This window comes from Saccopteryx leptura, chromosome 6 (genome assembly GCF_036850995.1).
Source record: "Saccopteryx leptura isolate mSacLep1 chromosome 6, mSacLep1_pri_phased_curated, whole genome shotgun sequence".
NCBI classification, from domain to species: domain Eukaryota; kingdom Metazoa; phylum Chordata; class Mammalia; order Chiroptera; family Emballonuridae; genus Saccopteryx; species Saccopteryx leptura.
In genome coordinates, this window is record NC_089508.1 from 152624648 (window position 1) to 152651156 (window position 26509).

Genomic DNA, 26509 nt, shown 5'->3' on the forward strand with positions numbered 1-26509 from the left:
CAGGTGTTGCTATCCCCACCTTGTAGTGGAGGAGACAGGCTCAGAGTGGTTCACTGCTTTGCTCAAGAATTAGCCAGAAAAAAAAAATTGGCCAGGACTGCCTAACTGGTAGTGGTGCAGTGGATAGAGCATCAACTTAGAACACTGAGGTCTCAGGTTTGAAACCCCAAGGTCACTGGCTTGAGCATGGGCTCACCCGGCTTGAGCTCAAGGTTGCCAGCGTAAGCGTGGGATCATCAAAATGACTCCACTGGTCACTGGCTTGAAGCCCAAGGTTACTAGCTTGAGCAAGGGGTCACTGGCTCAGCTTGAGCCTCCTGGTCAAGGCACATATGAGAAGCAATCGAACTAAAGTGCCACAACTATAAGTTGATAAGGTGATGCTTCTCATCTTTCTCCATTCCTGTATATCTTGCAAAAAAAAAAAAAAGTTGGTCAGGACTCAGCCTGTGTCTATGCACAAAGTTCATACTCTCCCTTGGCACTGCTGACTCCAGACTTGAGAAAACCCAGGGCATGTTGTAATGTAGACCAGCATTAGCAGTGGGAACCAGGTGGAAAAGCAGAACCAGGGGCTGGGAGGAGGCTCAGCTTCAGTGCAGAACAGTCCCACGGATGGAAAAGAGTGACAAGAATTATTATCAGTGGTACGTAGAGAAACTTCATCCAAATTGACCACTCTTCATCTGCTATATTAACAAAATTACAGTGCCCAGTGCCCCATGCCCGAGAATATAGAGAAACCAGCACCCTAACACTGGTGCTATGGCATTGTGGAGAGCTCTTTGTAAATCAATTTTTCAGTGTATTATCAACCCTTCTTTAAAAAACAAAAGAAAAACAAAAAACAAACAAAAAGAAATATATCTCGACATCTTTTAAACTGAGAACATTTTTTTTATTCTGAGGAATCTATTCCAAGGAGAAAAATCCAAAAGACGGAAAAAGCATGGGCAAAGGCATCATTAGAGGCACTATTTATATTATTAAAATGTTGGAATGACCGAAATGTTCAGCAGCCAAAGAATGGTAAAGTGCAGAGAATGACCCCTGCCCATGAAGCTGAGGCTCAGAAGACCACGCAGGAGCCTAGCGATGCTAAACTCAGTGAGACTGACAACTGTGCAGACACTACCAATGCATATGGGAGAGACATGGAGGGAGAACTGCTAAGAGTGGTGGGATTTTAGAATGGGCAACTATAAATGTGTAATAACAAAGATCTGATTTATAATACAAAAATAGACATCTATCTTCTCCAAAGAATTGTATCTTTCTTATTTTTTAAATTAAGTGAGGGGTGGGGATGTAGAGAGACAGACTCCCATGTGTGCCCCAACTGGGCGATGTTCTGCCCATCTGGGGCCACTGCTCCACTGCTCAGCAACCAAGCTATTTTAGTGCCTGAGGTGAGGGCATGGAGTCATCCTCAGTGCCACGGCCAACTTGCTTGAACAGTTTGATCCATAGCTATGAAATGGGAAGGGAAAAGGGGAAGGGGGAGAAGCAGATGGTCGTTTCTCCTGTGCCCTGACCGGGAATCAAACCTGGGACTTCCACGTGCCCGCTGACGCTCTACTGCTGAACCAACCAGCCACGGCCTGTATTTTTCAAATATACACTGCTCAAAAAAATTAGGGGATATTTTATGGTTTCATATTCATTTTGAAATATCCCTTAATTTTTGTGAACAGTGTATGTTACTATAACTTTTCTCAGCAACTAGAGTCACTTCTTCTTTTTTTTTTTAGCAAGAGAGACAGAGACAGAGGGACAGATAGTAACAGAAAGACAGGGAGATGAGAAGCATCATATTTTTGTTGCAGCACCTTAGTTGTTCACTGATTGCTTTCTCTTATGTGCCTTGACCAGGGGGCTCCAGCTGAGCCAGTAACCCCTTGCTCAAGACAGTGACCTTTGGGTTCAAGCCAGTGACCATGGGGTCATGTTTATGATCCCACGGTAAGCCAGCAATCCTGCACTTAAGCCAGGTGAGCCCATGCTCAAGGAAGCAACCTTGCTGTTTTGACCCTGGATCCTCTGCATCTCAGGCCCACACACTATTCACTGTGGTCAGGTTAGAGTTACTTCTAGGACTTTACCTTGAGAACAAAATTCCTAACTCAAACATAAGTTTGGGTGCAAGGATGCTTATGACAGCCTTGTTTATCATGGTTAAAAACTAGAAATGCCTAAATGGCTAAGAATAGGGGAATGAGACATTATGTGGCTACTGAAAAGTGTTTTGAAGAATTTTAACTGGGAAAATGATCATGGTATGTTAAAAAATCACTACACAGCCTGACCAGGTGATGCAGTGAATAGAGCGTCGGAATGGGACCCAGAAGACCCAGGCTCAAAACCCCGACGTCACCAGCTTGAGCGCAGGCTCATCTGGTTCGAGCAAGGCTTACCAGCTTGAGCCTAAGGTCGCTGGCTTGAGCAAGGGGTCACTCAGTCTGCTGTAGAGCACCCCCTCCCCCCGTCAAGGCACATACGAGAAAGCAATCAATGAACAACTAAGGTGCTGCAATGACTTGATGCTTCTCATCTCTCTCCCTTTCTGTCTGTTTGTCCCTCTCTGACACACACACACACACACACACACAAATTACTACACAGAAATGTATATCAAACAGGGACCTAATTATGTTACCTACAGGAACATCAGGAGGACTATACTGCAGCATTAGAAGTTTATCTTTAGGCTGAAGACATTTTTTCTTTTCTTTTCTTTTTCCAGGTGAGAGGAAGGGAGATAGAGAGACAGACTCTCACATGTACCCTGACTGGGACCCATCCTGCAACCCTCATCTGGCGCCAATACTCGAGCACTGAGGTATTTTTTAGTGACTAAGGCTGATGCGCTCCCATAGAGCTCTCCTCAGCACGAGGGGCCACGCTCAAATCAATCAAGCCACTGGCTATAAAAGAGGAAGTGTGAGAAAAGGGAGAGAAGGAGGAGAAGAGAAGCAGATGGTTGTTTTTCCTGTGTGCCCTGACCAGGAATCAAACCCGGGATTATCCACATGCCAGGCTAATGTAAGGACATTTTTTCTTTAAAGATTTATTGATTTTAGAGAGAGGAGAGAAAGAGAAAAGGGAGGGGGGAGGAGTGGGAAGTATCAACTGGCAGTAGCTGCTTCTTGCATGTGCTTTGACTGGGCAAGCCTGGGGCTTTGAACTGGTGACCTCAGTGTTCCCGGTCAAGGCTTTATCCACTGTGCCACCACAGTCAGGCAGGACATTTTTTTCTTTTTTTGTGTGTGACAAGAGACAGAAAGAGACAAAGAGAGGGACAGATAGGGACAGGCAGGAAGGGAAAGAGATGAGAAGCATCAATTCTTCATTGTGGCACCTTAGTTGTTCATTGATTGCGTTCTCATATATGCTTTGGCCGGGGGGCTATAGCAGACCGAGTAACCCCTTGCTAAAGCCAGTGACCTTGGGCTCAAGCTGGTGAACCTTGTTCACACCAAGATGAGTCTGTGCTCAAGCTGGAGATCTTGGGGTTTCAAACCTGGGTCCTCTGTGTCCCAGTGTGCCACTGCCTGGTCAGGCAGGACACTTTTTTCTTCAGACATTCCCCCCCCCCCCTTTTCTTTAAAGATTTATTAATTTATTTATTTATATTGATTTTATAGAGAAAGCTGAGAGGTGGGGTGTGGAGAAGGAAGTATCAACTCATAGTTGCTTCACTTTAGTCGTTCATTGATTGCTTATTGTATGTGCCTTAACTGGGCAAGCCCAGGGTTTTGAGCCGGCAATCTCAGTGCTCCAGGTCAATGGTTTATCCACTGTACCAACACAGGCCAGGCTCTTTAAAGATTTCTAAAATTTTCAAAGTTTTTAAAAAATAAACATTTCTTTCATAATTGTAAAAACTATGGAAAAAACATAAACAGAGTTTACCCTTTAAGTTCCACCCCAAAGTTTTCTAAAACTCTAAGCCCAAGTCAGCAGGGAACGCACTCTTCAGGCTGCTCACTCACCTGTGAGTGCTAGGGAGCTGCTGCGAGCCTGGTGGTGGGAGCAGAGGCCCACTGCAGTGCCCGCCGCAGTGCCCACCACAGGGGTGGCTGCACCCCGAGAAAGGAGGCATCTTCAAGAGTGGCATGCTGGTGGAAGGTATGTGGGGGCTCTGACATACCCCTGGGGTGTGTGGGGCGGCGGCAACAAGGCATTCTGAAGCCTGCGCAGGGAATGGCATTGTGGGGGTGGTGGGCAGCAGGTGTGAGTGGGGTGGTGAGCCAAAAGATCCAGAGTGAGATGGGATCAGCGACGCTGGCTGGGGGTGGTGGCCGGTGGGGCTGTTAGGTGGAGCAGTGAGGTCTGAGTGCCGACGGTGCTCCGAGATGGGGAAAACCTCACCTGTGGACACATGGGGGGAGAAGGGTGTCAGAGTAGGAGCCCAGAACCCAGGAGGAAAGCCCAAGTGCCTGCTGTCCTGGCATCTTGCTTACTACAATTAGAGGGACCTATCTGGGCACAGCAGACCCTTCAGCTTTTGGGGATGTCTAGCAGTGCCACCTTGGGCTAGAGAGGTTTCTCTACAGACAGCAGCTCAGCAGGACAGGCTCAAGCTACAAGGCACTGGGAACACTAGCCCCATGGAAGGCCATATACCTCTACTGTGGCATAAGCAGGGAAACTATTCTGTTTGCCAGGACTTCTCTGGGACCTGCTTGCTCAGGCACCTCTCAGGCTCAGGACGGGATCTGTAGGAGCCAGCGGAGCAGCAGGCTGAGAGGTTCTGCCTGTGGGCAATGAGGCAGCAAGGTGTGCCAGACTCTCTGGTGGCCCCAGATCTCAGTAAAGTGGGAAAAGTCTTTCATGACCCCTCTGGTTTATGTACCAAAACAAGTGGAAATATGTACTGCGCAATTCTCACAATTGAGGGGACAGCAGCCCTCTGAAGAACTCAGCCCCTCCACTTACAAGTAGACAGTAATTTCATATTTACACAGCATATCAATAAAGCATGACTTTCTCTTTCAGTCTCTAGGGGTTACCTCAGGGTCACCTCAGGGTCTACAGCAGGGGTAGTCAACCTTTTTATACCTACCGCCCACTTTTGTATCTCTGTTAGTAGTAAAATTTTCTAACCGCCCACCGGTTCCACAGTAATGGTGATTTATAAAGTAGGGAAGTAACTTTACTTTATAAAATTTATAAAGCAAAGTTACAGCAAGTTAAAGCATATAATAATAATTACTTACCAAGTACTTTATGTTGAATTTTCGCTAAGTTTGGCAGAATAAATCTTTATAAAACAACTTACTATAGTTAAATCTATCTTTTTATTTATACTTTGGTTGTTCCGCTACCGCCCACCCTGAAAGCTGGAAAATCCACTAGTGGGTGGTAGGGACCAGGTTGACTACCACTGGTCTAAAGGAATATAGGGTTGCAAAACAGGCTAATAATCATGGCAGCTTGCACTGCCAGCCTTTTGTGGATAGAAGTGCAGCCTTTAATAGACACCTCTTTGGTGGAGAAAAAGAAGCCTAGGAAGACAAAGGCACCCAGGCCCTCTGTGCTGCTGCAGGGGGCCTAACTCCTGAAGGGCCCTCCCAGACTCCACTTTCTATTCAACCAGTGCTCACCAAGTCCGCTCTGGCTCCAATGGGAACAGATACCAGAGCCAATGACAGTAGTGTTTTTCAACTTCAGAGTTCTGGGGAAAGGAGCGCCCCTCTGCTTTCACCAGAACAGCTCTACATTTACTTAATTTAATAACTGATTTGAATACAATGGTGAGGAAAACACAGCTGTCTACAGTTGAGGCCTGTCTCTTTCCCAAGCCTGGAGACTCACCAGGGACAGAAGGAGGACTCCCAAGTGAGCTGCCTGGCATGGCCCCGCTGGAGTGTGGGGAGTTCCAGAGGCCCGAGAGCTTATGTGCCGACAGGAACGAGCTGGGATCCCAATCCCCTGAGTTCCCATGGCAGGACGAGGACGATGAAGAGGATGATGAAGAGGACGATGAAGAATGAGAGTCACCCCCACAAGACTGTGATTTGCAGGATGTGTGTGACAAGGAGATCTGGAGAAGAGGGAAGAAAAGGGTCCTGGTGAAACAGCGAGCACCAGAGACGAGCTTCTGCTGCCTAGGCTCACCCAGGCGCAGGGCCTCCCCTAGCCCCCATGCCATGGCCACAGCACAATCCCTGCAACTCCAGGTGCAAGGGCAAATGCGGGCCAAGCATCAGCTGGGAGGAGCTGTGCTGGTTCCAGTGAAGTACAATGTACGGATACACGGATACTGGCGAGAGGCTGCGGGGGGGGGGGGGGGGGGGGCGCGGGAGGGGCATACAGAGAATGCCTGTCAACTGTGGGCCTTTGGGGAGAAGGGTCTTTCAGTCAGGAATCCTGCAGCTGAACCAATCCTGGGTGAAAGACGGGATGGAAGGGCATGAGACACGAGGATAACCTGACTGCTGTGATTCAAGAGATGACAGAGTTAAAGGCTCCCCAGCATCTCGGAGGCCTTCTAACTGAGACACATTGTAGACCTTCAAAATGACCTTTGCCCTTTATGTCATACTGGTTGGTTTCAAGCTGTCACACAGCTGAAAGCAGCACAGTTACATGGAAGAGGCAGGGTCTCCATCTATCATTTCCTACGAGCTGTGAACAGATGCTCTTCAGGGGCCAGTGGGCTGCCTGAAGCCACTCTCTTCTTCCCCTCCTGTGAACCCAAGCCACTAATGCTGTGTGAATACAGCTCAGCAGCTGCTCAGCACCTGGGCCTAGGGGCCGCCCAGGAGAGCCATCTGAGAGGTCAGGGAAGGAGCAGCTCAACAGTCTGACTTCTTTGGACGGGTAGTCCCCCACACTCAAGGACCCAGCCACAGTGGTCACCTACCGCCACTGCATGCTCTTGACCTGTCTGTCTTTCATCTTCCTCCATGCTCCGTCGGCAACTCTGGCAGACCCATAGAGGCATCTCACCTAGGAGATTCTTGACGAGCTTTGGCATGAAGTCAGGGGGCAGCTTCTCACCCTGCAATACCAGTCCATTTTGGGAAGGGCCTTCTTCCCAGCCTCTGCGTTCCTGATGACATAGCAGGCAGCAAGTCTGCACAGACTGGCTGGAGGTGGGGGAAACCTGTCCAACAGACAGAAACAAGGTTTCCCAGGAGGGGAAAGGTTCCACTTAGAAACATTAACAATAATAATAATGCCACTTATTATATGCCATGCACTGGGTTAGGCACTTTAGATACATAATTTCAGCCTTTGTAACAGCTCTGCAAAGTAGGTGTTATTATTTCCATTTCTTTTAAAGATGAAGAGATTTAAAAACATTAAATAAGTTGCCCAAGGTTACAGAGCTAGTGAGTGGCTGAACTAGGATTTAAATGTCAGTGAGGTTTACTCCAAAGTTCATGCTCAAATGCCCTAATGCCCGATGTCCCCAAGTTCGGTCAAAGAGAAGGTGGCCCTTCCTTCTCTGACACGTCCAGGAGAGGCCACAATCATTGGGCTGTCTGTGCAGTCTACAGACCAATCCCCACTTGGAAGGAAAGAATGGTATACATAGTATGGGAGGACATGTGGGTTTCCTGAAGAGCTATGCAATTCCATTAGGATGGTATTTTGGAGGATGGGTTTATACAGGCAGTCAAAAGGCATCAACTGAACTGAAAACTGAGTTGGAGGGAAGGTAAGGCAGACCCTGGTGCTTCTGAGAGGCAAAAGGTATAGTGAAAAGAACCTGGGCTTTGGGGATCAGACTGACATGCACTTTAACCCCTGCCAGACCATATGATTAGCTGGGTGACCTTGAGCAAATTATTTAACCTCCTAAGCTTCACTTTCCTACCCACCTTGCAGAGCTGTGAGACTCAGTGCATCAGCAGGGTAAGCACTGGAAGTCCATGCCCAGGGCATAGTCTCAGTACATAGTAATTCTTATTTGGACTTTTTCCTTATAGGAGCAGCTTGACCTAGATATATTCATGTCTACTGATTTCCTTTCCCATTGAGGGCACTGACTAGTAGACTGATTGGATTTAACAGCCCCAGTTAATGGCTTTCCTCTATCTTACTACTTGTAGTCCTCTCTCACTCTGACACTGGGCTTTGTCATCACACTTTCTTTGGTCCACAGGATGTTAGCCAACATGCTGCCAGCATAAGCTTGAACAGCGAATGCATCTCTACTTGCTACCTTGCATGGCTGGGCTTGCCACTCTTGCGCCTCTGCCATGTCATGAGCATGACCAGGCTAACTGTTGAAGGGACGTGAGAGACGTGTGAAGAAAACGGAGTCTTTCTAGCTGATTGGCCGGCAGATCAGGCACATGAGTGAGCACAGCTGAGATCAGCCAGGCTGGCCCTAATGGGCAGAAATACCCAGTCAGCCCACATATTTATGAGAAATAATAAATGGTGTTGTTTTAAGACACTAAGTTTTGGGATGGTTTTTAACAAGCAATAGTTAACTGATACACCTTCCCAACTTGCCCACCACTAGGTAATAGGTATTTGCAGAGGACTAAGCATAAGAATAATAAAGGTATCACTCTTATCCTACCAATAAAATAAAAGTCATCTTTTTCAAATAAAATCACTTATCATGGTAAGCTAGCATCAGAGTATTCTTTAATCTGACACACTAAACTACACTGATCTTGGTGCCTGATTTCTAGAGGGGGAAAAAAGGACCAAACAGAAGTGCCAGGAACATAAAGAAACATTTAGGGAAGAACAAGGACCTTGGAAAAGAGTACGAGAGAGAGAGAGAGAGAGAGAGAGAGAGAGAGAGAGAGAGAGGAGAGAGAGAGAGAGAGAGACCTTAGATGCAGAACTCATATGAAACTAAGAGCCTACACGGTCTTTGCCAAGGGAATATTTCAGTGAACAAGGCAGCTGCTTAGTGGCAACTGCAAAAGGATACAGCCTCCTAGAACCCATTTGTAGTGAGTATCTCATGGAAAGGGTGGAAAGTGAACAGAAAAAGAGAAGCTAGGGCAAAGAAGGCCTCTTTGGAAAGTGTACCCAGGAAACTCTTCATAGCTACAAGGTGCCAAAGTAACTGCAGGGAAAGAGGTGAGGCTAGCACCCACTTTCCCTGAAATGGTGGTGGCCATAATCTTTTTTTAAAGACTTTATTTATTGGTTTTATAGAGGGGAATGATGAGAAGTAATTGCTTCACTCTAGCTGTTCATTGGTTGCTTCTCATATGTGCCTTGACTAAGCAAGCCCAGGGTTTCCAACCAGCAACCTCAGCCGTCTAGGTTGGCTCTCTATCGACTGCGCCACCACGGGTGAGGCAGGGCGGCCATAATCTTAAGGCAGCAAACACCTGGACATGTAATTCTACTACAGTAGAGTTTCACTTCATTTGGGTGTTAGGTTCTAAAGTTACTACCTAAGATGAAAATCTTTTATGAGTAAAATTATTCCTTAAATTCTTTATATGGCCAGGGAAGTATGGCTATGTGTTTTAGGTATGACCAAGAATTCAAATGTAGCCTGACCAGGCGGTGGCGCAGTGGATAGAGCGTCGGACTAGGATGCAGAGGACCCAGGTTCGAGACCCCGAGGTCGCCAGCTTGAGCGCAGGCTCATCTGGTTAGAGCAAAAAGCCCACCAGCTTGAACCCAAGGTCGCTGGCTCCAACAAGGGGTTACTCGGTCTGCTGAAGGCCCGCGGTCAAGGCACATATTAAAAAGCAATCAATGAACAACTAAGGTGTCGCAATGTGCAACGAAAAACTAATGATTGATGCTTCTCATCTCTCTCCGTTCCTGTCTGTCTGTCCCTGTCTATCCCTCTCTGACTCACTCTCTGTCTCTGTAAAAAAATAAACAAATTAAAAAAAAAAAAAGAATTCAAATGTATATAGTACATGGCAATATATAATGAGTATTTTTTTTTGTTTTCTTTTAAAAGCAAATACAGAATTCTTATAAGTTAAACATGTGACCAACGTGACTGCATTTGGCCCCAGAGTACATTTAAAAAGTGCTAGGGTGCAGTGGGAAAAACACGGGTTTGCATTAATTCTGAGCTTCTATCATTTCCAGCTGCATGATGCTAGGCAAGTTATGCTTACTCTGTCTCCTCATCTGTAAAATGGGACTAAGTCCCAACTTGTAGAGTTGGCCATGAGTATTAAACGTGACAAAGCACCTCATCCCATGCCATGCCCTATGTTGTTCAACACATGGTACTAATAATGAACCAGATGGGAGCAACAGAAGACAGTATTTAAAATAAGGACTAGGTTGGAAAATATAGAAATACATGTCACTATATTTTATAAGAATGCAGGAATCTTCCACCTGCTATGACTCTTAGGTGACTTGTTAAAAAATAATAATTTCTGCCTGACCTGTGGTGGTGCAGTGGATCAAATGTAGACCTGGAATACTGAAGTCACCGGTTCAAAACCCTGGGCTTGTCGGGCCAAGGCACATATGGAAGTTGATGCTTCCTGCTCCTCTCCCCATTCTCTATCTCTCTCCTCTAAAATGAATAAATAAAAAAAAATAATAATAACTTCTGCCTTCAACTCCATGAAGTCATCCCTTAAGTTCCCCAAATAGTCATGCCTTTGCTAAAGGAGATCCTCTGCTTAAATCCCCCTTCCTTCCCGTGTTTACCAAATAAGGAGCTGGGCAGGGCTTAAATGCCCAGCTTAAATCCAACCTCACCCAAGCTTTCCTAGAGAGTCCCCTTATAATTCACCTCCCTTCCCATACCCCATAGCACACTGCCTTGGTTACAGCACCTGTGCCTTCCACCTAATTTATTTACCTACCTCTCTGTCCCTTCTCCTGGGCTGTGCTCCTAGAAGGCAAGCACCAGATCTGACTCTTGTCTGGCCCCCTCACAGTGCAGCCCAGGGTTTAGGCTCAGTTGGGCACACAGTGGCTAAATCTGATTGTTAGGTGTTCCCATGGAAATACTGGACACAGGCAGCTTGGTGAGACACTGCTTGAAATTATTGCTTTCCACAGAGAAAGGCCATCTCCCTACCCTGGACCTTCACCCAAATGGTTCCAATCTCAAGTGTGGAAGAGTGGAAGACAGCATTCCTTGGAGGATGCCTCTGTTCATGGAAATTAAGTGGCTCTCCCTAGAGCCAAACTGGCACACATAATAAATGAAAGGAGTCATCAATGGAAGTGAGTTTATAGGACAGGCTGTCCTTCCAGTTAAAGAGAAAAACACAGGGCCTGGGAAGCTAATTAACTCCTAAATGAAGCAGAGACAATAGCACCTACATTGCACAAGGTTGCCCAGAGGATTAAGTGACATTAGAGATGCACAGCTTAGCCAAGGGATCCACACAGTAGACACTCAACCTATTATCTAGCCCCCAGCTGTTCTGTTCTTAATAAGTCTAGTCTACACTAGCAACTAGCTTATTCACTGACCTGAGTTCAGTATATTTGAGTTCTTCTTTCTAGGCAACCCCCAAAGTTCTCTTAACCTACTTGAGTACAATGCCTGGCGGGACCTGGGGACTCTTCTCTATGACATTTTTTAAAAAAGATTTTATTGATTTTACAGAGAGAGAAGAGAGAGGTGGGGGTAGCGAGAAGTATCAACTCATGGTTGCTTCACTTTAGTTGTTCACTGATTGCTTGTTGTATGTGCCTTGACCAGGCAAGGCCAGGGTTTCAAACTGGCGATGTTAGAATTCCAGGTTAACGCTCTATCCACGGCACTACAACAGGCCAGGTCTCTCTGACATTTTCATCTCTAACTGCCAGAGAGTGGTGAGAACCCCAAGCAGTGGGGTGTTATATTCAGTCAATACTACCACTGTTCCTTTACATTTTTGCTTTGGCAGAGAAAAGCTCTTGGTTCAGAATTCCCTTTGACTACAATCTCCTGCCATTTTCCAAATTCCTGGCACACATGACCCCTTATGCCCTGAAATCAACCCAGGCTTTCAACTAGCTGTTCTCAAGATGTGTTTTTAACCCTGGCTAGAGAGCTCAGTTGGTTAGTGTGGGCCTGAGCGTAGAGGTTGCAGTTTCGATCCCAGGTTAGTCAGGGCACATACAGGAACAGATTGATGTTCCTATCTCTTTCTCTCCCTCCCTTCCTCTTTCTAAAATCAATAAAAAATAAAATAAAAGATGTGTTTTTTAGCACCTGACACAGTATTACCAACACAAAGAACATGGTCAATAAATATTTAAGAAACGAATGAAATATCCAACCATTTTTCTTCATCACAAAGGCTGATGGAACTGATTTTTAAACTTAGACAATAAGTAATTATTCCTTACCTCAGTTTAGATCTCAGAGCCTCTCCAGACACAGAGCTAGACTTATGCAAAAGATGGGGAACAAGGAAGGAGAGGTTCTAGGGGTTCTCTTAAGTTGGAATCTGCTTAAACAAGTTCCAAGAACCAGAATCTCTGGAGTGTGTGGGGTTCCTCGCATGGGATTTATGTTACAGCACACACGTCCCTGGAGCCATCTCAAGGAACCAGGAGAGTCCTAGACTGTGGCCACTCCTAGCTCAAGTGGTCGACATGTGCAGCCATTAAACCAGGCCCCCTGCTCCCTCATCTTACCAGGCCCCAAGACTTTTCATCTAAGAAGTATTATGCTAGCATTCTAGTTTTTCCTGAATAAAAAGAGATAAAAATCAAAGAAAGGAGAAGTCATTTTTATTCATGAAATACCATTTTTACTTGAAAGAAGGACTGGTTATTTGAACTTGGGTACAGGCAGACATTTTCTTAAAAAAGAAAAAAATATGAACCTGTCACTTCAATGAAACAATTTTTAGCCAATGATAAAATTCAACCTTTCAAAGAAAACACAGAATTCTGGAAAACTTGTATCCACCACCATGAGCTTGAAAACTTGCCAATACTTAAACTTTTCTTACGTAACTAGTGTTGATATTAACAAATGTTATTTTTTAATATTATAAAATGTAATGTGAAAATATTTGGAAAATCTGTATAGCTCAGTGAACCTATTTTCCAAAAGATCAAAATGTAATGTTAAATTTAAAGAATCACACATTGGTTAAAAAAAATCCAACAATTTTAATAAATATAAAGACCTTGGCCCTGGCTGGTTGGCTCAGTGGTAGAGCGTCGGCCTGGCGTGCAGAAGTCCCGGGTTCGATTCCCGGCCAGGGCACACAGGAGAGGCGCCCATCTGCTTCTCCACCCCTCCCCCTCTCCTTCCTCTCTGTCTCTCTCTTCCCCTCCCGCAGCTGAGGCTCCATTGGAGCAAAGATGGCCCGGGTGCTGGGGATGGCTCTATGGCCTTTGCCTCAGGTGCTGGAGTGGCTCTGGTCGCAGCAGAGCAACGCTCAGATGGGCAGAGCATCGCCCCCTGGTGGGCATGCCGGGTGGATCCCAGTCGGGTGCATGCGGGAGTCTGTCTGACTGCCTCCCTGTTTCCAGCTTCAGAAAAATACACACACACACACACACACACCCTCATTGATATGGTCACAGGTTCCTTACTGCAAAGGAGAATATCAACAATCATCTAGAAAGACTATTAAAATACTCTTCTCATTTCCAACTAGGTATATATGTGAGACTGCATCTTTTAAAATATACCTCAACCAAAACAACATACTGCAACAGTTTGAATACAGAAGCACATGTAAGAATCCAGCATTTTTGTATTAAGCCAGACATTTAAACATTTGATAAAATGAAAACAAAATCCTTCTTCTCGCTCATTTTTTGAAGTTATTTTTCATTTAAAAATTGTTAACATGATACATTTAATAGTGCTATTCTTGAATTAGTAACTAAATAATTTTTAACTTTCTCAGCTTTTTTTTTTTTTTTTTGTATTTTTCTGAAGCTGGAAACTGAGGGGAGACAGTCAGACAGACTCCCGCATGCGCCCGACCGGGATCCACCCGGCACGCCCACCAGGGGCGATGCTCTGCCCCTCTGGGGCGTCGCTCTGCCGCGACCAGAGCCACTCTAGCGCCTGGGGCAGAGGCCAAGGAGCCATCCCCAGCGCCCGGGCCATCTTTGCTCCAATGGAGTCTTGGCTGCGGGAGGGGAAGAGAGAGACAGAGAGGAAGGGGGGGGGTGGAGAAGCAAATGGGCGCTTCTCCTATGTGCCCTGGCCGGAAATCGAACCCGGGTCCCCTTCACGCCAGGCCGACGCTCTACCGCTGAGCCAACCGGCCAGGGCCACTTTCTCAGCTTTAATACTTTATTTAGTAGGTATCAATAGATATAGTCAACAAAAGCTCTTCTGGGTCCTCAATAATTTTTTAGGAATGTAAAAGGGACCAAGACCAAACACTCTGAGCTCTGCTAACGTAAAACATGTAACAGTGCCAGACACCCACTGGGTACACAGAAAGCAATAGTGATAAACAATGACAGAGTTCACAGCATATCTGGATAGCTATTTGGTGGCATGAATAAATTTCTGTCCACAACTAGGAATTAATGGGGAATAACCCAGTCACCAGACCAGGCGGCGATCAAGCTCTGCTCTGAAGCTCGGTCTCATTTCTAGTACTAAACCTGCTTTCATTCCCCCCAGATTCCTTATGTGTACTTCCACGAGTTCGTCTATGTGTGTACAGGGTTCCCCCAAGATACATGCTGTATCTAACCAGCAGCTCTGCAATAGCTTCCAAATTCTATTCTGAAAAGTCCCATTAAAACACTCTACTCTGAGGCACCCAACTCCAAGAGCCTTCTTGTCACCAAGGCAAGCAGAGGACAGCAGTAGCAGCTAAAATTCCCTTCCAGAAGCAGAGAAAATAATGAATTCCCAGCTTGGAAAAACTTACCAGCTCAGCATCACCATTTACTCTTCCATTCACCCATTTGTTTCCTTATTCAACAAACATTTTAAAAGCCCCTACATGGTGCCAACCATTGCGCTAGGTGCTAGAAAACATAAAAGTATATAGAGCACATGCTTAAGAACACATGCTTAAACCAGGCAGGTTCATGCAGTGTGTTGTCAATGCTCTCTAACTACCAGGATGCCTCATATTCATTTTGGAGAATCAGGCAGGAACATAAGTTAAAATAAGACACAATTAAAATAAATAAATTAAAAACCAACCAACTAAGACACCGAGCTTTACTTAAAGTAAGCCTATTATTTGCCTTCTTGAGTATCTATCCAGTTTGATGATCTTCCTTTAGCTCCTCTTTCCTACCTTGGTCTCTCTTTAATCTCCAGGATCCTTTCTGGTTAAGCTTATTACCAAGGCACTCGCTGGCCCCTGGCATTCATGACTTGGCCCCAGTTGATCTCTACTCTCCATTTCTATCTGAGAACCTTAGGCTCTATTGATACTCAGCATCTCAGCACAACTCCAAGGCAAATTCGTACTCATTCCCTAAGATTTTGGTTAAAGGTCAATGAAGTTTTTGTGGGACCAGACTAAGTAGAACTAATTCTGGTAGTATTGTACTTATTTCTTTGTGCCATAGACATTCTCTCTGTCTGTCCCCAAACCCGGTAGAATGGGAGCTCTATGGGGGAAGGGAGCTTTTACCTTGGTCATCTTAGTGTGCCCAGGAACCTAGGCTTGGCTTGAACCTGGCACACAGTAGCCCTTGATTGAATAAATGAACAAATGCTTAAAGCCTATCTGGCTCATGTCTCAGCTATCTACACAAACAAAATCTAAAGCACAGCTGAACCAGCCCCTACTGAACATGCTTTGCTAAAGGCATTGCTGAGGCCACTGATGAGAGAGGGCTTCAGTGTTAAGAATCTCAGACCAGCCCTGGCCAGTTGGCTCAGCAATAAAGCGTCGGCCTGGCGTGCGGGGGACCCGGGTTCGATTCCCGGCCAGGGCACATAGGAGAAGCGCCCATTTGCTTCTCCACCCCCCCCCTTCCTCTCTGTCTCTCTCTTCCCCTCCCGCAGCCAAGACTCCATTGGAGCAAAGATGGCCCGGGTGCTGGGGATGGCTCCTTGGCCTCTGCCCCAGGCGCTAGAGTGGCTCTGGTCGGGGCAGAGCATCGCCCCCTGGTGGGCAGAGCTTCGCCCCTGGTGAGCGTGCCGGGTGGATCCCGGTTGGGCGCATGCAGGAGTCTGTCTGACTGTCTCTCCCCAGTTTCCAGCTTCAGAAAAATACAAAAAAAAAAAAAAAAAAAAGAATCTCAGACCACTCTAATGCTGGCAAGCAGAGCCGCAGTTAACCCTTAGTGTACTGATATAACCGCATCTCAGTGCCCTGTAGTTTTCACCCAAACTTCCATCCAGGCTCAGGTTTCTCAGGAGGCAGGACAGTTGTTGCACACCATAAAGCCAGTTTGTGGAGAATCTGCTCTTGTTGTATTAGCTGAGTCAAGAAGGATAGTGAATCTCTCAGACCCGACTGGCCTTCCACCTCCCAAGGCTAACTCATCTGTTGAACTTGCTTCTTGGGTACAATCAGCCACAGAAAGGCCTAAGCTGCTGCTTGCTGACCTGGAACTGTATTACCTACTATTCTGTAACCCTAGCACAGATATCTCATGGGGAAGAGTACGAATTTTGGAGAGAATATTTTGAGTTCAAATCACAGTTCTGCCATTTTCAGTACAATCTTGGATTATTACTCAATTTCTTTGAGCTTCAATTTCCTCATTTATGAAATTAGAATAAAACCATACTTCATAGAGTTGTGAGGACAGATGAAAATAAATTATGTAAAGTACCTGGCCTGGGCCTGGCACACAGTAGGTGCTCAATACCCGTTAGTTTCTTTCCTCTTCTGTCCTAGAAGAAATGATAGGGAAACTTACTAAGTGAGACTTGCCGAATCCAAAGTTATTACTTGAAGCACAGGACAGAGGACTAGACAGGTAACCCTCAAGGCCTCTTTGAACCTTCCAGTCTTTATGTTCTTTAGCTACAACTTCCTAGTAAGAAACTTCAGTGTTCCAGGCCCCTTTCTGCCTTAGTTTCCCTATTTTCTGCCTTAGTTTCCTCATTTCAGAATGGAGGGGAACCACCAAGAGAGCAGGAGGTCTAAGATTCCTGTGTAGGGACTAAAAGGGAGATGGCCTATAGGACTGCAGCATGGGAACAAACCAAAGGGTGCAAACACGGGCCCTTTCCCGGGACACAGTATGGTCCTTTTCTGCTCTATACATCCTGCCACAAGGAGCCACTACCCACTCCTTTCCCCATGTACATAAAGCACTCCCTCACACCTTCCCTCTGCCTCTTCCTTTTCAGGATCAGTTGGGTGTTACATCATTTTAAGTCCACAGGCAGAATGACCCATGCTTTGTTCTGGAATGCCCTAATTATTATTTTTTTAATGTCTTCAACAGAGCTTATCACAGATATCCCAGTTGTTGAAATCTACCTTCTCCACAACACTGTAAGCCTTACATGGACAGGGCCTGTGTCTCATGGTTCAATGCCTCCCAATTGTTCAGCAGAGGTGGCAGTACAAGTAGGCACCTGTAAGTGTTCTGATACATAAAGGAAGATTAGCAGTTGCAGAATATCATTAATAAGGCAGTAACAGAAGAACCAGGAAAAAATTGTCTTTTGTTTCTTTAAACTAAGGCAGTTCTATTCCTGCTCATGGAAAAGTTCCCCCTGGGATGCCCTATTCTTTGAAGACATACTAGGCCTCTGCAAAGATCCTCTTGGCACCTTCAATTCAGCAGTTTCCAGATCCAGCCACAGAATCACCTGAGGCAATTTACCAACAATAGACTCCAATTCTGTAGGTCTGGGACAGGGTCCAGCAAAGCACTGGGAACTGAAGATAAGCTAGGCAGGGCTGAGGGAGAGGTGGAACCAAGCAATCCCAGCTGCCTTTCCCACTGAGAATTAATTGCTCCTATGGTATTAGAGAATTTACTGAAGTTCATTACATCCACTTTCCTACTTAAAACCTTCCTTTGATTCATCATTGCCTATAGGATAAAGCCCAAACTTTTTGGTGTGGTTTTCAAGAACCTCTTCAGCCTGACATCTTGGCACTTCCCATAAATTAGGTGCTTCTTGCCTCTGGGTCTCTATGCTACTTCCTTTGTTTAGACCAGGGTAGTCAACCTTTTTATACCTACTGCCCACTTTTGTATCTGTTAGTAGTAAAATTTTCTAACTGTCCACCGGTTCCACAGTAATAGTGATTTGTAAAGTAGGGAAGTAACTTTACAAAATTTATAAAGCAGAGTTACAGCAAGTTAAAGCGTATAATAATTACTTACCAAGTACTTTATGTCCAATTTTTGCTAAGTTTGGCAGAATAAATCGTTATAAAACTACTATAGTTAAATCTATCTTTTTATTTATACTTTGGTTGCTCCGCTACCGCCCACCATTAAGCTGGATGCCCACTAGTGGGCAGTAGGGACCAGGTTGACTACCACTGGTTTAGACACTTTCTCCCACCTTGTTGTCTGGAAGAATTTCTATTCAACCTTGAAGCTGCTCTGAAAGCCTTCTTTAGGCTGTTACATCTGTGCATACTCAGTACCCAGCATGTATAATAATCATAGCTATTACTTGTGCTAAGGCCTTGACATGCAGTACTGGCTGAACTCTAAAGTGAGCCTGGCATCACTGTCATTTTAAACAAGAGAAAACAAACCAAGAGGCCAAACCACTTTCAAAGACTAGTACTAGGATCTAGGATTTAAACCTTAACTCAGAGGAAGCGATGCTTTTCTAGCCTTAGTGCAATTACTATATATGTGTGTCTCTAGATCAGTGTGTTGAAGAACACTGCTCTAGACCAGTGGTCCCCAACCCCTGGGCTGCGGACCGGTACCGGTCCGCAGAGAAAGAATAACTTACATTATTTCCGTTTTATTTATATTTAAGTCTGAACGATGTTTTTTTTTCTTTTTCTTTTTTTTAAAAGTTTTTTTTTTAATTTTTTAAATTTTATTTCATTTTTTTTTATTTTATTTTATTTTTTTTTGTTTATTCATTTTTTTTAGAGAGAAGAGAGAGAGGGGAGAGAGAGACTGGGGGGAGGAGCTGGAAGCATCAACTCCCATATGTGCCTTGACCAGGCAAGCCCAGGGTTTCGAACCGGCGACCTCAGCATTTCCAGGTCGATGCTTTATCCACTGCGCCACCACAGGTCAGGCCTGAACGATGTTTTATTTTTAAAAAATGACCAGATTCCCTCTGTTACATCCGTCTAAGACTCACTCTTGACACTTGTCTCGGTCACGTGATACATTTATCCGTCCCATCCTAAAGGCAGGTCCGTGAAAATATTTTCTGACATTAAACCGGTCCGTGGCCCAAAAAAGGTTGGGGACCACTGTTCTAGACCATGGCCACTGTGGGCAGGGACCATGTCTGATTCGCTCTGCATCCCCAGACTTGGCACAGATCAGGTGTCCACTTGTGTTTGCAGAATAAATGAACACCCAGGTCAGGCAAGAGGAAAACTGGGCATAGAGTGTGCAAAGGGCCTAAGTGAATGACTGCCAGCCTCACCCAGCAATGGGGGCAGGTAAGAACAAAGTGGTAGAAACCTAACGCATTCCTTTTTGTGAGAGAGAGAGAGAGAGAGAGAGAGATAAGAAAGGAGAGATGAGAAGCATCAACTTGTAGTTGTGGCACTTTAGTTGTTCACTGATTGCTTCTCTATGTTACTTGATTGGGGGTTCCAGCTGAGCCAGTGACCCCTTGCTCAAGCCAGCGACATGTGGGATCATTTCAATGATCTCACGTTCAAGCCAATGACCCTGCGTTCAAGCTGGATGAACTCAGAGTCCCAGGTCAACGCTCATTCAATGTGCCACCACCAGTCAGGCCTACCCATTCTATTCTATTATTTTATTCTATTCTTTATCTATCTATCAATCTATCTATCTATTCAGAAAGAGAGAGGACCATCAAATTGCTTCAGTATGTGCCTTGACACAGGAATTGAATCGGCAACCTCAGCGTACCGGGATGATGAGCTATCTGGCCAGGGCTTTCATTTATTTTATGTATTGATTTGAGAGAGATGAGAAAGAGAGTAAAGGGGGGGGGGGGGAGGAGTGGGAAGCATCAACTCATAGTTGTTTCTCACATGTGTCTCAACTGGGTAAGCCTGGGGTTTTGAACTGGCAATCTGAGCATCCCAGGTAAACACTTTATCCACTGTGCCAGCACAGGTCAGATGATTTATTGTAATTTAACTTAAAAGTCATTTTTTGAGAATGCACAATAAATATCCCAGAAATGAATTAAAACATAAACCCTATTCTCACAAATTCTAGGTTCAGTAAGTAAAGCTATTAGGATCTTAATAGCTCATCTAATAGCAGATATTGAGTTTATAACTCTGGGATGTTTTAAAGAAATTAAAATTTAAAAAATCTTGGCAGATAAGTCTTCATCTTCAAAGGCCTTTTGGCATTTCTACATAGTGAATCTCTACTGGCTTACAAAAAAAAAGAATCAGGCATCAGGGATCCTCTCTCAGTATTATTTCCCCCTACTTGCAATGAAAGTGCCCAGGCTGGGTGGCCATGGTTTTAAGGCTGAGGTCCCTGGGTATCTGTGTGTCCTGAATAAAAACCCTGGCACAGAAGTCATAATGCTTGCTGGATTAAATATAATGAGATGGTTTTAATAATGACACTGACTGATCATCTGTTCCAGTCCCTTGAGGGAACAGGTTTAACTCTGAGCAGTGGGGCAACCATGTATCTAGGGTCCCTTTAAACTAAACTGGGCAGAGCCCCAGGGGATGCTAAAGGGAGATCAGAGATGGGAAGGGCAGCATGAGCTCAACTCCCACCAACTGCTGGTTTCAAGTCTAGCACTCTTCTGGGGGTTTATTGAGAGTGCACACCTGGATTACAAGCTGAGTGGTCCAAGAGAAACCTAAAGACAACCAGCAGAGGTGTAAGGTGTGAACACTGACTTTGGAGGGCCATCCAACACAGTTCCTGTTGCGTACCTCTGACTCCTGTTCTTATGTGAGCCTCAATGTAGTCGGAGCTATGTGGGTTGTTCCACATTCTCTTGTGAAGTTGCTGATGAGGCTTAGAGAAGAGAGGAACATGCCCAGAATCACAAAGCTAGAAGGAACCTGAGCTTAGAGTTCACCCCAAGTCTGTAACGCTGAACACTATTTCTTACGCCTACTTCAACTACTTTTAAGTTTCTTTCTTTGCTAATAGGGCAGTAACTATTTGTCTTCTTGTGAAGTAAAGGAGAATTTGGGTTCATAGAGAGCAGATCAATGTAGATTAGTGGCCTGAAACAATAGGAAGTAGACTTTTGGGATCCCTATTAAGTTCAAGGTGCTGTATTAAAATGTGTAAAGGTTATGCAAATAAATGAGTGAAGGGGATTTGATGAAACCAAAGTGAGCGGTCTATGAACCTTAACTCAGAGGAAGCGAAGCTCTTCTAGCCTTATTGCAATTACTATACATATGGTCTCTAGATCCTGAGCCCTTCATGGGCAGGCACTATGTTTGATTTATTTTTTTTTTTTTTTTTTTACAGAGGCAGAGATAGACAGGGACAGACAGACAGGAGCGGAGAGAGATGAGAAGCATCAATCATCAGTTTCTCCTTGCGTGTTGCGACTTCTTAGTTGTTCATTGATTGCTTTCTCACATGTGCCTTGACCGTGGGCCTTCAGCAGACTGAGTAACCCCCTGCTGGAGCCAGCGACCTTGGGTCCAAGCTGGTGAGCTCTTTGCTCAAGCCAGATGAGCCCGCGCTCAAGCTGGTGAGCTCGGGGTCTCGAACCTGGGTCCTTCCGCATCCCAGTCCAACGCTCTATCCACTGCGCCACCACCTGGTCAGGCTGTTTGATTTAATTTTGTACTCCCAGCTAGCCCAGTGCCTGGCACAAATCAGGTGTCCTTCACATACTAGAGGAGGCGACACTACTCAGACTGTAGATTACTGCCTCACAGAAAAGTGGGTCCAGCAGCAACAAACTTTTAGAGTTTTAAGAGATGGCACAAATCCAGTTTTGTGGGAAACCTTTCAATTTTTAAAATATTGGTTCAAATCAAAACAAAACCAGAAACAAAACAATGTATGACTTGGGACATTAGAACCTGTCTGTGGACTAGAAATGATCTGATTTGCCATCTTGAGTTTCAGCTCAGCATAGAACACTGAGTTGCACTTTATTTACTCACTCTGTGCACCTGCACTTTATTTACTCACTCTGTGTACCTCAGACAGGGTTATAAGTGGCAGTGGGAGCCAAAGATCTTCACTTGTGGGCAGGGCAATGAGTGATCCTTTCAGCAGGTGTTTTCTGCCAGGGCACAAAAACCTGCTTCTGGCACCAGAAACCCCCTCCCCGGGAAAAAAGTGGGGCACAATTAGAAGAGAATCTGTCAGTCTGTTGCACCTCTTTGTGGCTATAGTCAAACAAACAAACAAGCAAACAAACAAAAAACCCATGTTAGGCCCTGGCCAGTTGGCTCAGTGGTAGAGCGTCGGCCTGGCGTGCAGGAGTCCCGGGTTCAATTCCAGGCCAGGGCACACAGAAGAGGCACCCATCTGCTTCTCCACCCCTCTCCCTCTCCTTCCTCTCTGTCTCTCTCTTCCCCTCCTGCAGCCAAGGCTCCATTGGAGCAGAGTTGGCCCGGGCACTGAGGATGGCTCCATGGCCTCTGCCTCAGGTGCTAGAATGGCTCTGGTTACAACAGAGCTACGGCCCAGATGGGCGGAGCATCGGCCCCTGGTGGGCATGCTGGGTGGATCCCGGTTGGGTGCATGTGGGAGTCTGTCTGACTGCCTCCCATTTCCAACTTCAGAAAAATACAAAAACAAAACAAAACAAAACAAAAAACCATGTTAAATCTCCCATAGTACATAAGAGTGTCCTGTGTGTGTGTGTGTGTGTGTATCGGGGGTGGGGGAGAGCACGTTGAGGCCTATAGTGAGTTATTAGGGCAAATGTTAGTTGTTCTGAGTTTCTGTTCCTTCATCTGAAAAATGGGGTAATAGTATTTATATCCTTCAGTTCATTCATTAACATTTGTTAAGCACCAAGCATGGGGTATATGGGAGCCTGACAGGTTCCTGCACAATGAGTTTATGTAGCAAAAGCAGACCAATAATCATACCGTAGTTAACTCATCACATTTGTGCTAAATGCTGGTGGGAAGATTAAAAGTTAGGTATGTAAAGCGCCTGGCATGAAAATGAATGAAATAGAAGATCAAGCAAGCAGGGAAGTAGGTAAGAACACTGTAGAAACATATGTTAATGAAGGTTGTAGCTCTGAGGAAAGATGCATCCTAAATAAAAACTAAATGATTAAGCCACCATCCAAACTTTCTTTTCTGGTCATAAATATTATAGGCTGGATAAGTGGCACAGGACTCTAAATTATTGTATGGTTTGAGTGAGGAGCCAAGACCACAGATCCCTGGCTCTCCCTCCCCCACTCTCCCCTTTTGGGTAACAGTACTCCCACCGGGTCTAGAGAAAGAAAAGAAAAAGCTAGAAGAGAAGCTGCTTCAAGGTCAGAGATCAGACCAGGTGAGGGTGAGGTCCAATCGGGGTAGTCACATCCTAGTCTCTGCCCAGGGTAGGTGATGAGGATGAAGGTGGGGTTTCTCACACTGAATAAGTAGTGATATTTTCATTAATTAAAATTCATATTGTGCCCTGGCCGGTTGGCTCAGTGGTAGAGCGTCGGCCTGGCGTGCGGAAGTCCGGGGTTCGATTCCCGGCCAGGGCACACAGGAGAAGCGCCCATCTGCTTCTCCACCCCTCCCCCTCTCCTTCCTCTCTGTCTCTCTCTTCCCCTCCCGCAGCCGAGGCTCCATTGGAGCAAAGATGGCCCGGGTGCTGGAGATGGCTCCTTGGCCTCTGCCCCAGGCGCTAGAATGGCTCTGGTCCCAACGAGCGACGCCCTGGAGGGGCAGAGCGTCGCCCCCTGGTGGGCGTGCCGGGTGGATCCCGGTCGGGCGCATGCGGGAGTCTGTCTGACTGTCTCTCCCCATTTCCAGCTTCAAAAAAAAAAAAATCGTATTGTGATCTGAGACACAAAGGAGATTAGCATCAAAACTGGGTTACAACAAGCACAGGTTCTCAAAGGATTCATTTTTCTCTCTCATTCATCTTGTTTTTTCTACTCCATGTCAGCAGGACCAGGTAGATGACATAGACTGACCCTGTGGAGTTCACGGTCCAGTGTGGGGAACAGACACATCAACAGAATGTTTCATCACAGAATGGGGAGTAATACCAGAGGGGAACACAGGGGCTGTGGGCACAGAGGGGCACCTCACACAACTGGGGAGGTGAGGGAAGGCTTTCTGGGAATAGTACCCCAAATGGCATCCCCACTCACATGCACAATTCCAGAGATTCTACTAGAAGGCTGTCAAGAGCCATGCCTTCCAGCTGCACCAGCCTCCCAGAGTCCCCTGCTGCCCGATGCAGTGTCTGCAGAGCCAAATGCATCTTCAGCCACGCCTCAGCCTCATCCGGCGCCGCGTCCGACCCTCCAAGACTCCTGCAGGAGCCTGCCTTCCCTGGCAGGCTCAGCCAAAAGACCAACTCAAAACTCTTTTGTCAAAGCAAGCTTAGGGCGAGCCACCCAGCCCCAGGTGCCACAACCCTACCTGAGCAACTGTGGCTCATGCCACCCGGACCTCTCAGTGAACACTGGCAGGGTACCTCCCATTATCTCCTTGGCTCAAGAGAAAGTGACCTTCTTCCAGGTGGCAAGCTGGAAGCTTTGGCGATTCCTCCTACTGCTCATTCTCAGCAAAAGTCGCCAAGCCCAAGGCTCTGAGGGTCGGGGCAGGCGTCTCGTGGGTCAGGGATACAGAGGAGAGAAACGGTTGGCTCTGCTGGGTTTCCAGCTCAGTGCAGGAGCCTCACCAGTCTTCTGGACAGCCTGGCTGTCTGCTCCAGCTGCTCGGCGGGGCAGGGCGAGGAGGGCGGCCCCAGCGGACATGTGTGCTGGGGCACAGCTGCGGAGGGCACAGCGGCTGCAGGCAGTAAGGGTCAGGGTGGAACCGCTCCCATGTGGGAGCGGGAAGAGGCTGCAGCCTTCCAGATTCCAGCGCCCCGGGACGGCCGGTGGGCAGGCGGGGAACCGGGCGAGCCCGGGGAAGGGGCAAGGCGAGGCTGTGGCCTCAGGATCGGAGCCCAGTCCCGGTGTGGGTGGACCAGCAGGTTAGCTCCTGCGCCAGCCGGGAGGCGGTAGGCAGCCTGGGCTCGGGAAGAAGACGGCCGTGCCTCGGCTTTGGAGAGAGGGATCCAGCCTGCACTGCTGCCTCGGCGGAGAAAGCCTCACTCAGCCCCGGCCCTGGGGAAAAGACAGTCCATCCCCAAACCCGTCCGGGCCCCGCTGCGGCCAGGTGAAAGCGCCGGAGCTGCCGAACTCGCCTCGCTCGCTCCTACCTGCGGGCCAGGCGCCAGCGTGGGCTCGTCCTCCTCTCTGGTGCCGTCGCGGTCGGGCTCCGCGGGCGTCTTGGGGGGCCCTGCACCCGCTCCCCCTTCCAAGCTCGGCGGCGGCGGCGGGGGCTCGGGTGCCTGGGGCTTCTGCGGCCCCGCGGCCCGGGCCCGCTCGCGCCGGCTCGCGCCGCCGCCCGGCCTGCTCCGCCTCCGAGTCATGCTGCTGCTCGAGCCTCTCCCTCGCACCACTTGCGCCGCCGCCGCCGCCGCCGCCGCTTCCCTCTCAGAACAACAGCCAATATGGCGGCGCCCTGCTCCCCCTCCGTCGCTGCCAGCAGGTCAGAGGGCACGCGGTGCCCGCGCCGGCGCACTAGCCCCTGAGGCAGTCTGTGCCATTTTGAATAAGGCTACCTCCCGGAGTTCCGTGGGAGAAAGAACGTGGTGGGAAGACGCATTCCCGACCCCGCAAGCTGCCGGGGGCGAAGGTGTCCGCGGTGGTGACCGCGCTGCGCGGCTGAAGTCGTCTCATAACTTAAATGGATGAGTAAATTAATTTCTGTAGTGCTACGGTTCTTTCATACCCATCACCTGACTTCTCGTTCTCACACAGAGAGGCAGGTACGATTGTTCTCATTTTGTGGTGGAGGAAAGTCGAGGCTACTAAAGGCAAAATGGTCACTCAGTATCAGCCAGATGGGCTTGTGGACGGCCTGAGCTGAAAGAGACGAAGGGATCATTCAGGCCTTTATCTGCAATGTGTGGTCCTCTGCGAGTTCAGCGTTCTGTACCTTGGATGCGGGACTCAGACCCGGGTCCTTCTCTCCAGGTCTGGTGGGGGAAGATGGACACTTACATAGTTACAACCAGAGTGATAAAGATAAGATAACCGGGGCACGGATTAGGTGAGTGTTTCAAAAAGTGTTTCCAAAAGAGAGGACTTTGAATAGTTCACAAAAGAACACATTTTTTTTTTGTATTTTTTTTGTATTTTTCTGAAGTTGGAAACGGGGAAGCAGTCAGAGAGACTCCCGCATGCGCCCCACCGGGATCCACCCGGCACGCCCACCAGGGGGCGATGCTCTGCCTATCTGGGGCATCGCTCTGTTGCAACCAGAGCCACTCTAGCGCCTGAGGCAGAGGCCACAGAGCCATCCTCAGTGCCCGGAAACTTTGCTCCAATGAAGCCTCGGCTGCGGGAGGGGAAGAGAGAGACAGA

The 26509-nt window shown here is 47.1% G+C and overlaps 1 protein-coding gene across 9 annotated transcripts in view; it reads right to left on the reverse strand.

Moving 5' to 3' along the window:
* Positions 1–25656, reverse strand: part of FAM193B (family with sequence similarity 193 member B) — a 39024-nt gene extending 13368 nt beyond the window's left edge. For 2 of the 9 annotated variants that reach the window (XM_066344571.1, XM_066344567.1), the window contains exons 1-4: positions 25300–25656; positions 6869–7111; positions 5818–6046; positions 3993–4371 (exon numbers count right to left, since the gene is read on the reverse strand). In XM_066344571.1, the coding sequence (XP_066200668.1) occupies positions 3993–4371; positions 5818–6046; positions 6869–7111; positions 25300–25512 (1064 nt within the window). In that variant the 5' untranslated portion in view covers positions 25513–25656. Of the gene's footprint in view, positions 1–3992; positions 4372–5817; positions 6047–6868; positions 7112–24238; positions 24431–24512 lie in introns of those variants that run through there. The other 7 variants (XM_066344570.1, XM_066344569.1, XM_066344566.1 and 4 more) reach the window with 7 other exon arrangements.
* Positions 25657–26509: the final 853 nt, after the last annotated feature.